The 13466-nt window shown below is 39.4% G+C and overlaps 1 protein-coding gene across 2 annotated transcripts in view; it reads left to right on the top strand.

The window, feature by feature from the left end:
* Positions 1–13466, top strand: part of SH2D4A (SH2 domain containing 4A) — an 88338-nt gene that overhangs the window by 45993 nt on the left and 28879 nt on the right. For both annotated transcript variants that reach the window (XM_030937631.1, XM_030937632.1), the window contains 2 exons: positions 2111–2222; positions 4949–5159. In XM_030937631.1, the coding sequence (XP_030793491.1) occupies positions 2111–2222; positions 4949–5159 (323 nt within the window). The remainder of the gene's footprint in view (positions 1–2110; positions 2223–4948; positions 5160–13466) is intronic.

A 13466-nucleotide genomic window follows, 5' to 3' on the forward strand; every position in this document is an offset into this window, starting at 1 on the left:
AGATTTTGCTAAAAGTCAAATTATTTGAGGGACTCAGGACAAGTTCCTTACGTTTTTTGCTTTCTTGAATAAATACGGTGGTCAGGGCCGTATGTAGATGAGGAATAGCAGATCTCATCTGCTATTACTCTGAAACTCGTGAATTTTTCTTCTTTTCCACTGTGCCTGTACATAATTACATGCAGATTAAAGTAGATTTATTAAATATAGCACTGTTATATATTTGAGTAACATCAACCAAGTACTACATCTGTTATTAATATTTTTTCTTAGTAGAATCATGTTCCAAACTTCTTGCTGATCCTCAGCAACAATATCTGTGATGATCATAGCTTGATGTTTTCACTATTATGTTTCCTAATCATTTAAAAATAAACACGTACGCATGTGGAAGGATGAACAGAGCTCCACTTTTAAGCTTCTTCTGTTTAAGCTTAGAAATTGCTAGCAGCACATTTATGTATCTTGGGCTTGCAAACAGCTTCAATCAAAGGATGACAAATCTTAACAGTCCTCTCAAACATCAAAGCTGTCCTTTGGATTTTAAAATGTTGGCAAACGAAAGGAGCTAGCTCCAGGCAGGAAAACAACGTAAGGAAAAATATAAAAACAGTAAATGCACAGAGGTTTTAGTTACATCTGCAGTGAAGCACAATTTACGAATGATGATTACTTAAACTGTGGTTTATGACTGCTCACAGCGATCAGAAACAAGTTTCACAATATTAACGTTTATATTTTACGTTGTGGTGACATTATAGCAAGGAAGTCTTTATATTTCTATGGGAAAGCACAAAAGAAAAAAACCTGTCATTCGTGTTAGAGAGGTGGGCACAGGCAGCAGTTCCTAGCCGTTTCAGTTTGTTTTATTACTTAGCTAACCAAGGCTTTTATTAGTTCTCCAAGTTGTAAATCCAGTCTTCTTGTGAGCACTCAGAAAGTTGCGTCCAAATAAACAGAGTACTTTTCAGGTCTAAGTGATTTGGTTTGTTCATTTCTCTTTCGTTTAAAATGATTTCCCTTGAATGCTCTTAATGCCAGAAAACAGTACACTTAAAAATGGTTAAGGTGGTATAATTTTGTTATGTGGAATTTTACTGCAATTTTTTTAAAAACCTAATTCTCCTTTTAAAGGAATAGTCACATTTTAAAAATATTTTCCCCTTTCTCAAAAGATGCTTTTGAAAAATATTTTTCTGTTTTTTTGTTTGTTTTTTGAAACAAAAAAATACATGTTCTGGCAGGGTGTGGTGGCTCATGCCTGTAATCCCAGCACTTTGGGAGGTTGAAGTGGTGGATCACTTGAGGTCAGAAGTTTGCGACCAGCCTGGCCAACGTGGTGAAACTCCACCTCTTCAAAAAATACAAAAATTACCCAAGTGTGGTGGCATGTGCCTGTAATCCCAGCTACTCGGGTGGCTGAGGCAGGAGAATCACTTGAACCTGGGAGGAGGAGGTTACAGTGAGCCGAGATTGTACCACTGTACTGGGTGACGGAGTGAGACTCCATCTTTAAAAAATAATAATATATATTTCTTTTAAACCATGTAAAATCATGTAGTAAGCACCACATTTTGGGACACATGATTTGAGGGGAGAGATTCAGCTGAGCTGAGATTGCTCTGGAAATGTGCGTTTCTTCTGTGGGGCCTGTCAGCTACTGTAAAGTAGGTTGATGCTGCTTCTGTGTAATGGTGTGTTTACATGCTTCTTCAGGGAGTCAATTTGAAGCAGCTAAGTACTGTGAGGAAAAGGAATATTTTTTCTTACTATATGTTATACACTGTGCCAGGGACTTAAGTTATCTAATCCTCAATATAACCCTAAGAAATATTTTCTTCTCATATTTCTTATGGGGAAACAGCCCAAGAGCGGTTCAGTTGTCGCTCCTGGAGTTACACACTAGTTAGCAATGATCAATCCAGCTTCAGGTCTTACTGACTCCAAAGTCCATACTTGATCCTCCCTAGTGGGCCAGAGACTTAGATAGAAATCAGCTGTGCTGGGTAGCCCCCCACCCCGCCCCGCTCCCCGTCCTTCAGGAAACTGCTGGATTTGCTCACCAAGGTTCGTTTTTGTTTGTTTGGTTTTTGTTTTTGTTTTTAAACAGAAGAAAGAATCCATGAAGAAAAAACAAGAAGAAGAAATAAATCAAATAGACGAAGAGAGAACAAAGCAGATTTGTAAGAACTGGAAAGAAGACTCGGAATGGCAGGCATCTCGTGAGTACCCAGAGGTCTCCGTAGCACCTTCCAGGGTCTCAGCTGATTCTCTCACTTAATAATGTGATCAATCTAGAAAGCACTTAATGTGGGTTGTTGAGAGATATCGTCACAGTAAGTGACCACTCAAATGTTATTACTAACTTATTACTCAAATGCTTACAAGTTACTTTTGAACAGTGGACTGGTTCTCCATTTCTGTATCACCCAAATTATGATGTAATTTATCAAATAGCGTGATATATAGCTATGGAAAATAGGTTTTGGAAGAGTGTTTAATGATCTTAGACTATGTTTACATGTCATTAGCTTGGGGAAGAAAAAACACCATGAAATAGAATGAAAAGCTTCGCTATTTAGAAATGTCTAAGTATCTGAAGGAAAAGAACTGGAAGGTTATAATAACATGTAAACAGTTTTCTTGGAGAGGTGAGATTCAAGATTGTTTATTTAAATGCTTTTCTTATAATTTAATACTGTGTTTTGGATTTTTTCCCCTAAGTTTTTGATAGTGAATACATTTTAACTTTGTCATCAGAAGCACACAGGATTACCAGGCCAGATGTGTTAGCATCCCGCTTGTGCCTGTGACCCAGCCCTGACTCCTATTTGAGTTAGCAGAGCTGGAGAGAAAGCTCATAGGGGAATAATAAGCCCATGCAACTGAAGGCAGAGGAGAGGATGCTCCAGAATGCTAGAAGAATTAGGTTTGAGCAAGAAGTAGTGTTTCCATCTGACTCAGAGAAGTCTGAACTGCTAGATCATCCTGAGGTAGCTTGAGGAAGACAGCAGGTATGGCTATATTTGCAGGATGTTGAGATCGTGCATTGATCTGACGTTACATTATAACCAATGCTATTTAAATGGCAACTACTGTGAAATGAAAATATTTGCAAGATCCAGTGGCCTCTTTGTACTATGCAGTGAAATCCTGGTATAAGGGAGTATTTTGGGTATCTCTTTGAAGTCAAGTATAACAGGATTTGAGCAATAATGCCTGAAGTGTAAATATACTCAGTAAAAATCATTTTTACATTCTGCATTAGAGTCTCATTGCTACAATGAAAAATTCTCTTTTACAAAGTAGTTATGCACTGTATAATGATGTTTTGGTCAATGATGAGTCGCATATATTTTTTAGGCCAGGCACTGTGGCTCACTCCTGTAATCAGCCTTTTGGGAGGCCAAGGTGGGTGGATCACTTCAGGTCATGAGTTCGAGACCAGCCTGGCCAACATGGTGAAACTCCATCTCTACTAAAAATACACAAGTTAGCTGGTTGTGGTGGTGTGCACTTGTAGTCCCAGCTACTCAGGAGACTGAAGCAGGAGAATCACTTGAACCAGGAAGGCGGAGGCTGCGGTGAGCCAAGATCATATCACTGCACTCCAGCCTGGGCAACATAGCAAGACTCAGTCTCAAAAAACAAAACACACACACACACACATACACAAAACCAAAAAAAAAAAAAAAAGACAAAAACAAAACCAAAAAAACCCCAAAATAATTGGTCGCATACATTTTAAAAATATAGTGTAGCCTAAGTGTAAAGTGTTTATAAAGTCAACGTTACTGTGTAGTAACGTCCGAGGCCATAACATTCATTGAGCGCTCATTCACTGACTCATCCCAGAGCAACTTCCAGTCCTGCAAGCTCCATTCATGGTAAGTGCCCTATATAGAGGCACCATTTTTTTGGTCCTCTATACCATATTTTTACTATACGTTTGCTATGTTGGGGGTATTATTACTTTTTTTGAGATGGAGTTTCGCTCTTGTCACCCAGGCTGGAGTGCAATGCCATGATCTTGGCTCACTGCAACCTCCACCTCCTGGTTTCAAGAGATTCTCCCTCCTCAGCCTCCTTAGTAGCTAGGATGACAGGCGCCCACCACCATACTCAGCTAATTTTTTTGTATTTTTAGTAGAGTTGGGGTTTTGCCATGTTGGCCAGGCTAGTCTCAAGCTCCTGACCTCAGGTGACCCACCTACCTTGGCCTCCCAAAGTGCTGGGATTACAGGTATGAGCCACTGTGCCCAGCCTTATGTTGGGGGTATTTAGATACACAAATACTATTGTGTCACAGTTGCCTCATGATGCATTTCTCAGAACATATTCCTCTCATTACGTGACTGTAATATTAAAAGGAAGGCTTGAGGCACTTTTTCATGTACTTATGTGTTCTATAATTACCTGTGGTTAAGCATCCCTTTAATTTTTTGCCTGTCGGGCTGATTCTCATTTCGTCCTGCTCCCTGCTCCTTAACCCTGTGCACAGGCCCGTGCCACTGAGTAGTCCTGATCTGTGCTAGTGAGCCAGGCACACTGCATCTGAACATGAGTCTACGCAGGATGTGACAATTGTCTCTTATTACTCAGCACCCCTGCCAGCTTGAACCCATGCCCAGGCGAGGATGCCTCAGTTGGTCTTGCCAACTGCGGGAAATTCTTGCACACTCTCTCTACTTCTCTCTCATCCCTTCTTCCTCCTCTTCCTTTTCTCTCCCTCAGAAAATCCCCACTCCTGTATGAAGAGAGGAATCCTGCAGCCAACGCTGGGCACGCCCTAATGACCTGGATCCTAGGTGTTGATAATGATTGTTCCTTATTATAAGCAGATAACAAACTGCTGAGAACCTGCGCTGCTGCCCTTTGTGCAATGCTGAGCCTTCTCAGCTGCTCTGTGGGCTGATGAGGTCTTTGTCCAACCCCATTGCTTTTCTAGTGCGAAAATCCAAAGCAGCTGATGAGAAGAGACGTTCCTTGGCTAAACAAGCACGAGAAGACTACAAGAGGTTATCCCTTGGGGCCCAGAAAGGACGAGGTGGTGAGAGGCTGCAAAGCCCCCTGCGTGTTCCACAGAAACCAAAAAGACCTCCCCTTCCACCCAAGCCTCAGTTCCTAAACCCAGCGGCGTATCCTCAAAAATCTCTTAGGTAAGAAGCCACACAGATGGGTTTAGGCATAAGTATTGCAATGGGCTTTGAATAAGTGTTGAAATTAAAGGCAAATTGTATGAGCTGCCATGGGGTGTGGAGGGCCAACTGGCGGCCTGTGTAAGCAGCTCAGGCTCATGTCTAAGCCTTCTTCCTGGGTTATCTGGTCGGGCATTCCTCCCCTTCTTAGCTGTCAAATGTCCATAGCTGCTACACTTAGTATACACAGTGAAATAGTGAAGCTGTGCATGGAGTGAGAGAATTTCCCATGCCCCTACCCACCGCTTCCCTTTCACCCCCCAGAGGCTGCCAGTGAGCCAGTGAGGGGACAACAGGAAACAAGTGGGGTTTCACTAATGCCCAAGATCACCCCTTAGTCAAAGATTATCAAAGTAGGAATGCAAAGGCTTGCTGACTTTCACATGGTCAGTAGGACATTTTCACTGCCAAGGATTGAAGGTTTGATGGTAATTCTCATTCTGGGATACATAGCCCAGTTCATCTTTTGAGAATTCGGAAAGGCTCCTTTTTTTAATGAATTGTCTATTTGGTGGTGGTGATACCATTGTCTCCTAGGCTATGGAAGAATTAGGAAGAACCATTTGTTCTGGAAAAACTGCAGAAAAGTGCAATGATGCTATTACAGAAACCCCCATCCCTGCTGTTTGCTGATTATAATTTTTTTTTCTGGTATTGATCTTATTTTTAACATCCTAGTATTTAGAAAGAAGTATTAAAATCAAATTTTGATTGAAAGAAACAGAATTGTCTAAACCTTTGCCTTCTGAAATAAAAACTAAAAAAAAACAACTGGAAATACTTCTCTATTTAAGATTATGGAGAAATGAAAAACAAGAGTCTGCCCCTGCTTGGAGTCATAGTTATCTTCAAGGTTTTCTTTAAACAGGAATGATCACCTCAGGAGAAACACAAAGGCAGACCTTCTTTACTATAATTATTTCTACTTACCCTACTGGAAAGTTCCGTTTTGGGAAATGGGGACCAACATGGAACTCAGTGGAGTAAGTGGAAATAATTACAGTAAAGACCATGATCTCCAAAGTGATGGTTTCGGTAATGATTCTTTTCTTATCGACAACAAAGCAAGAAATGTAGTCAGGAAATAGGAGTCTCCTTAATTGTGTGAAAAGGTGACAAAGGTGCACACGGCCCTCTAAGTGCTGGTGTTTGTCTGTGTGCACGTTGGCGACACAGCCTCAGCAGGGATGTTTTTGCAGCTAACTCCTGTTCTCCATCTCTTCCAAGGGTAGCATGGAAACGACTTGTAGATAGATGTCCCTTTCCCACAGCATTCTGAAGCACAGTATATTTGATTGACAGCAATGAAGGTGGTCTTTAAAAAAGAGCAATTCCTGGCCAGGCGCGGTGGCTCGCGCCTGCAATCCCAGCACTTTGGGAGGCTGAGGCAGGTGGATCACGAGGTCAGGAGATGGAGACCATCCTGGCTAACATGGTGAAACCCCGTCTCTACTAAAAAATACAAAAAATTAGCCGGGCGTGGTGTTGGGTGCCTGTAGTCCCAGCTACTCGGGAGGCTCAGGCAGGAGAATGGTGGGAACCTGGGAGGCGGAGCTTGCAATGAGCCGAGATCGCGCCACTGCACTCCAGCCTGGGCGACAGAGCGAGATTCTGTCTCAAAAAATAAAAATAAAAATAAAAAACGGCAATTCCTGTTTTTAGCTGTGCTCAGCTCATTTTTTCCAACTTAAGACAATGCAGGAAGTGCTTTTTGTGAGTCAGACTGGGTGGTTTTAGGGCTGGAACTTGACACAGGGATGGCAGAGGTCACCTCGGAGCCACCCCAGGAAAAGACAAGAGACCAGCCCCTCCAGTGTCTGTGGAGTTTTGCTCGATCTCCAAGGACTTCCCAAAAAAGAGCCTAATTTGGAAGCTAGTAAGAGAATGTATAATATAACTTCATATGTGTGCAGTGTCTGCCTCCCAGGGGAGTCAAATATTATAGGATATTTTCTCCAAAAGGCTCTGAAAATCATTAGGGATAATATATGCACATACATGCATATGTACATCTATATATGTATATCTGACAGTATGTCACACATAACTCAGAAGCACATGTTATAAAAAGCATAAAGAACCGTTAAGTTAGTTAATTACAAGAAATTCTAGTAGTTCATCCAAACGATTGTGGTGGTTGTGTTTCGTAAATTGTATTTTGTTTTTAATTGACACACAATAATTGTACATATTTATGGGATTCAGTGTGATGTTTTGATACATATATACATTGTGTAATGATCAAATCAGGATAACTTCCATAGCCATCATCTCAAACACTTGTCATTTCTTTGTGGTGAGAACATTCAAAATCCTATCTTTTGGCTGTTTTGAAGTATGTAGTACATTACTGTTGACTGTGTTCACCTTGCTGTGCAGTAGAGCAGCAGAACTTATTTCTGCTGTATCACTGTAACTTTGCGCCAGTTGACCAACCTCTCCTCATTTACCATCCCCCCTGCTCTCTCCAGCCTCTGCTAACCACTGTTCTATTCTATAAGATCAACCTGGCCAGGTGTGGTGGCTTAAGCCTGTAATCCCAGCACTTAGGGAGGCCAAGGTGGGTGGATCATGAGGTCAGGAGTTCGAGCCCAGCCTGACCAACATGGTGAAACCCCGTATTTACTAAAAATACAAAAATTAGCCTGGTGCGGCGTGCACCTGTAATCCTAGCTACCCTGGAGGCTGAGGCAGGAAAATCACTTGAACCCAGGAGGCAAAGGCTGCCTTGATGACAGAGCGAGACTGTCTCAACAACAACAAAAAAGATCAACCTTTTTGATTCCACATATGAGTGAGGTCATGCAGTGTTTGTCCTTCTGTGTTTGGCTTATTTCACTTAACATCATGTCCTCTAGGTTCATCCATTTTGTTGCAAATGACAGGACATTATTCTTTTTATGGATCTTTTGTTCCCTTTAATTTTTTGAGAAACTTCATACTGTTGTTTATAATGGTATGCTAACTTATATTCCTACCATCAGGCAATGAGAGTTCTCCTTTCTGCAGATTCTCGCCAGCATTTTTTTATTGCAAATGACAGGATATTATACTTTTTATGTCTGAATAATATTCCATTGTGTATATACACCACATTTTCTTGATTCATTCATTATTGGACACTTAGGTTGATTTCGTATCTTGGCTATTGTGAATAGTGCTGCAATAAACATGGGAGTGCAAATGTCTCTTTGACATACTGATTTCATTTCCATTTGACATACACCCAGTAGTGGGATTATTGGAGCTTTTGTTCCACTTTGAATTTTTTTGAGAAAGTTCATCCCGTTGTCTATAATAGTATACTAATTTATATTTCTACCAACAGGCTATGAGAGTTCTCCCTTCTCTGGATTCTCACCAGTATTTGTTTTTTGTTTGTCTTTTTGATAACCAATAATACAAAACTGGGCAAGGTGATATTGTGGTTTTGATGTGCATTTCCCTGATTAGTGGTATTGAGCATTTTTTTCATATACTTGTTGGTCATTCTTATGTCTTCTTTTGAGGCATGCCTACTGAGGTTTTTTCTTATTTGGATTATTTCTTCTTTTGCTATTGAGTTTGAGTTCCTATACTGATGCTTTGTCAGATACAGTTTATGAATATTTTCTCCCTTTCTGTAACTTGTCTCTTTACTCTGTTGATTGTTTCCTTTGCTGCAAGAGAATCTTTTTTAGCTTGATATAATCCCATGTGTTTGTTTTTCTTTGGTTGCCTGTGCTTTTGAGGTGTTATTTTTTAAAAATCTGGGGCTAGGCATGGTGGCTTACACCTATAATCCCAGTACTTTGGGAGGCTGGGATGGGAGGACTGCTTGAGGCCAGGAGTTTGAGATAAGCCTGAGCAACACAGGGAGACACTCATCTCTCTGAACAAATTAAAAAAAAAAAAAATCCTTGCTCAGACTGATGTCCTGAAGGGTTTCCCCGATATTTTCTTCTGGTAGCTTCATGGTCTCGTACATTCAAGTCTTTAATCCATTTTGAGCTGATTTTTACCTAGCGAGAGTAGGTAGTTTCATTCTTATACATGTCACTATCTAGTTTTCTCAATACCATTTATTGAAGAGACTGTCCTTCCTCCAGTATGTGTTCTTGGTGCTTTTGTTGAAAATCAGTTGACTGTAAATGCATGCATTTATTTCTCTATTCTGTTTCATTGTTTATGTGTGTGTTTTTATGCCAGTACCATGCTGTTTTGATTACTATAGATTTGTAGTATATTTTAAAGTCATTTACTATGATGCCTCCCAGCTTTGTTCCTTATGCTACAAATTGCTCTGGCAATTTGTAGTAGTCTTTTCTGGTTGCATACAAATTTTTAAAGTTTTTTTCTATTTCTGTGAAAAGTATCATTGGTATTTTGAAAGGAATCACATTGAATCAGATCTTTTTGGGTAGTACATCCATTTTGACGATATTAATTTTTCTAATCCATGGACATGGGATGTCTATTTCTTTGTTTCCTTTCATTACTGTTTTATAGTTTTTCTTATAAAGACATTTCACCTCCTTGGTTAAATTTATTCCTAGTTATTTTATTTTATTATAAATAAAATTGCTTTTTTTGTTTGTTTGTTTTGCTAGTCCATTGTTGATGTATAGAGATGCTACTGATTTTTGTAAGTTTATTTTATGTACTACAATTTCGCTGAATTTTATCAGGACTGAGTTTTTTGGTGGAGGTTTTCGGGTTTTCTGTATGTAAGATCAGGTCGTCTGCAAACAGACAATTTGAGTTCCTCTTTTCCAATTTGGATGTGTTCAGTGCTTTCTCTTGACTCATTCCTGTGACTAGGACTTTCAGTACTATGTTGAATAAAAGTGATGAAAGTGGACATTCTTGTTTTGTTCCAGGTTTTAAAGGAAAAACTTTCCATTTTTCCTCTTTCAGCATGTAAACTGTGATTTTGTCATATATGACCTGTATTGGGTTGAGGTACATTCCTTCTTTTTTTTTTGGAGACGGAGTCTCGCTCTGTCTCCCAGGCTGGAGTGCAGTGGCACGATCTCGGCTCACTGCAAGCTCCGCCTCCCGGGTTCACGCCATTCTCCTGCCTCAGCCTCCCGAGTAGCTGGGACTACAGGCGCCCGCCACCTTGCCCGGCTAGTTTTTTGTATTTTTTTTAATAGAGACGGGGTTTCACCGTGTTAGCCAGGATGGTCTCGATCTCCTGACCTCGTGATCCGCCCGTCTCGGCCTCCCAAAGTGCTGGGATTACAGGCTTGAGCCACCGCGCCCGGCCTGAGGTACATTCCTTCTATACCTAATGTGTTTAAAGGTTTTTATCATGAAAGGATATTGAATTTTAGTAAATGCTTTACCTGTGTCTATTGAGATGATCTTGTGGTCTTTGTCTTTTATTCTGTTAATGTGATGTGTCATGTTCATTGATTTGTTTATGTTGAACCATCCTTGCATCCCTGAGATGAATTTCCCTTGATCATGGTGAATGATGTTTTTGACATGCTGTTGGATTTGGTTTGCTGGTATTTTGTTGTGGATTTTTGTATTTGTGTTCATCACCATCAGGAATATCGGCCTCTAGATTTCTTTTTTGTTGTCTCTGTCTGGTTTCGATATCAAGGTAATGCTGACTTCATAGAATGAGTTTGGAAGAATTCCTCCAACTTCAGTTTTTTGGAATAGTTTGAGAAGAATTGGTATTAGTATTTCCTTAAATGATTGATAGGATTTGGTAGCGAAATCTATCAGGTCCTGGGGTTTTTTTGATAGGATACTTTATTAATGATTCAATCTCGTTAGTCATTATTGGTCTGTTGTCTTTTTCTTCATGATTGAATTTTGCTAGGTTGTATGTGTCCAGGAATTTATTTACTTCCAAGTTTTCCATTTTGTTGACATATAGTTGTTTATGATAGTCTCTAGTGATCTTTTTATTTCTGTGGTATCAGTTGTGATGTGTCCTTTTTCATCTCTGATTTTGAGTCATCTCTTTTTCTTTTTTTTGAGACAGAGTCTCGCTCTGTTGCCCAGGCTGGGGTGCAGTGGCCGGATCTCAGCTCACTGCAAGCTCCGCCTCCCAGGTTTAGGCCATTCTCTTGCCTCAGCCTCCAGAGTAGCTGGGACTACAGGCGCCCGCCACCTTGCCTGGCTAGTTTTTTGGATTTTTTAGTAGAGACGGGGTTTCACCGTGTTAGCCAGGATGGTCTCGATCTCCTGACCTTGTGATCCGCCCGTCTCGGCCTCCCAAAGTGCTGGGATTACAGGCTTGAGCCACTGCACCTGGCCGAGTCATCTCTTTTTCTTTGTGTAGCTAAATGTTTGTCGATTAAAACCAACTCTTCATTTCATTTGTATTTCTTATGGTTCTTTAGTCTCTATTTTATCTATATTTGCTCTGACCTTTATTATATTTCCTTCAACCAATGTTGTGTCAAGTTTGTTCTTGTTTTTCTAGTTCTTGTGGTTCGACAATAAATACTTATTTGAGATCTTTCTACTTTTTTGATATATGTGTTTATTGGAATAAACATCACTCGTAGAACTGCTTTTGCTGTATCCCATAGGATTTGGTATGTTGTTTCCATTTTCATTCGTCTCAAGAAAATTTTTGGTTTTTGAAATTTATTTATTGACCCATTGGTTGTTCAGGAGCATGTTTAATTTCCACGTATTTGTTTCTAGTTTTCCTCCTATTACTGATTTCTTTGTAAGTTTTAACTTAAAACAATTTAAGAATTGTTTTATGGCCTAACATATTCCTGTAGAGTATTCTATTTGCTGTTGAGATACTGTGTATTCTGCAGCTGGTTGACAGAATAGTCTGTAAATGTCTGTTAGGCACCTTCTAGAGTGTGGTTTAATTGTTGATTTTCTGTTGGTATGATCTGTTCATTGTTAAAAGTGGGGTGTTGAAGTCCTCTACTATTGTTGTATTGCAGTCTTTCTCCCAATTTAGGTCTATTAATATCTACTTTCTAAATTTAAGTGCTTTTATGTTAATTGAGTACATATATATTTATAACTGTTCTTGCTGTATTGAACTCTTTATCATTGTATACTGGCCTTCTTTGTCTCTTCTTACAGTTTTCAGCTTCAGGTCTATTTTATATGATATAAATATAGCTACCCCTGTTGTCTTTTGGTTTCCATTTGCATACAACCTTTTTTTCCCCATTCTTTCCCTTTCGGACTATGCATGTCCTTACAGGTGAAGTTAACCCCTTGTAGGCAACATATAATTTGGTCTTGTTTTATTTTTATCTAGCCACTCTATGCCTTTTAATTGGAGAATTTATCCATTGATATTCAAGGTAATTTTTGATGCGTAAGGGTTTACTATTGCTATTTTCTTTCTTATTTTCTAGTTATTCTGTAGATCCTTTCTTCTTTTATGGTCTTTGCTGTTAGGCACTTTTCTCTAGTAGTACGTTTTGGTCCCTTGCTTTGTATTTCTGGTGTATCTGTTACAGGTTTTTGCTTTGTGGTTACTATAAGACTTACAGAAAACTTCCTATAGTTATAACAAGTTATTTTAGAGACTTACAAACTTAACTTTGTGAAGGAAAGAAACAAAAACACTGTATACTTTACCTCCATTCTCTCCTTGCATTTTGTATTTTTGATGTGATGATTTACATTTTTATATTACGTATCTGAAATTATTGAAGTTATTTTTGGTAGTTCACTTTTTAGTCTCATATTGAAGATACAAGTGGTTTACACATCATGATGATAGTATTAGAACAAAAATCATGGTAGCATCCTGTTTATGTTTGAAGAACTATTTTTTAGCATTTCTTATAGGACATGTCTGGTAGTGGTAAATTCCCTCAGCTTCTGTTTGTCTGGAACAATCTTTATCTCTCCTTTTCTGAAGGAATACTTTGCTGTGTGCAGTATTCTTGGTTGCATTTTTTTTTTCCTTCAGTGCTCAGCATGTATCATCTCGCTTCTTTCTGGCCTGTAAGGTTTCTTCTGAGAAGTCTGCTATCGAGTATATTGGATCTGTCTTATATGTTATTTGTTTCTGTAGCTGCTTTTAGGATCCTGTATTTGTCTTTGCACTCTGAGGGTTTTATTATAGTATGTCTTGGGGTATTCCTATGTAGGTTGAATCTGATTGGTGACCTTTGACCTTCTTATGCTTGGCTATTAATTTTTTTCCAGGTTTGGAAAGTTTTCTGTTATTTCTTGGCATAAGCTTTTAACGCCTTTGTCTTCCTGAATTCCCTCTTTAATAACTCCAATATTTGCTCTTTTGATGTTGTCCCACAGACCCCAGAAGCTTTCTTCATGTCA

This window comes from Rhinopithecus roxellana, chromosome 9 (genome assembly GCF_007565055.1).
Source record: "Rhinopithecus roxellana isolate Shanxi Qingling chromosome 9, ASM756505v1, whole genome shotgun sequence".
In the NCBI taxonomy this organism is placed as follows: Eukaryota; Metazoa; Chordata; class Mammalia; order Primates; family Cercopithecidae; genus Rhinopithecus; species Rhinopithecus roxellana.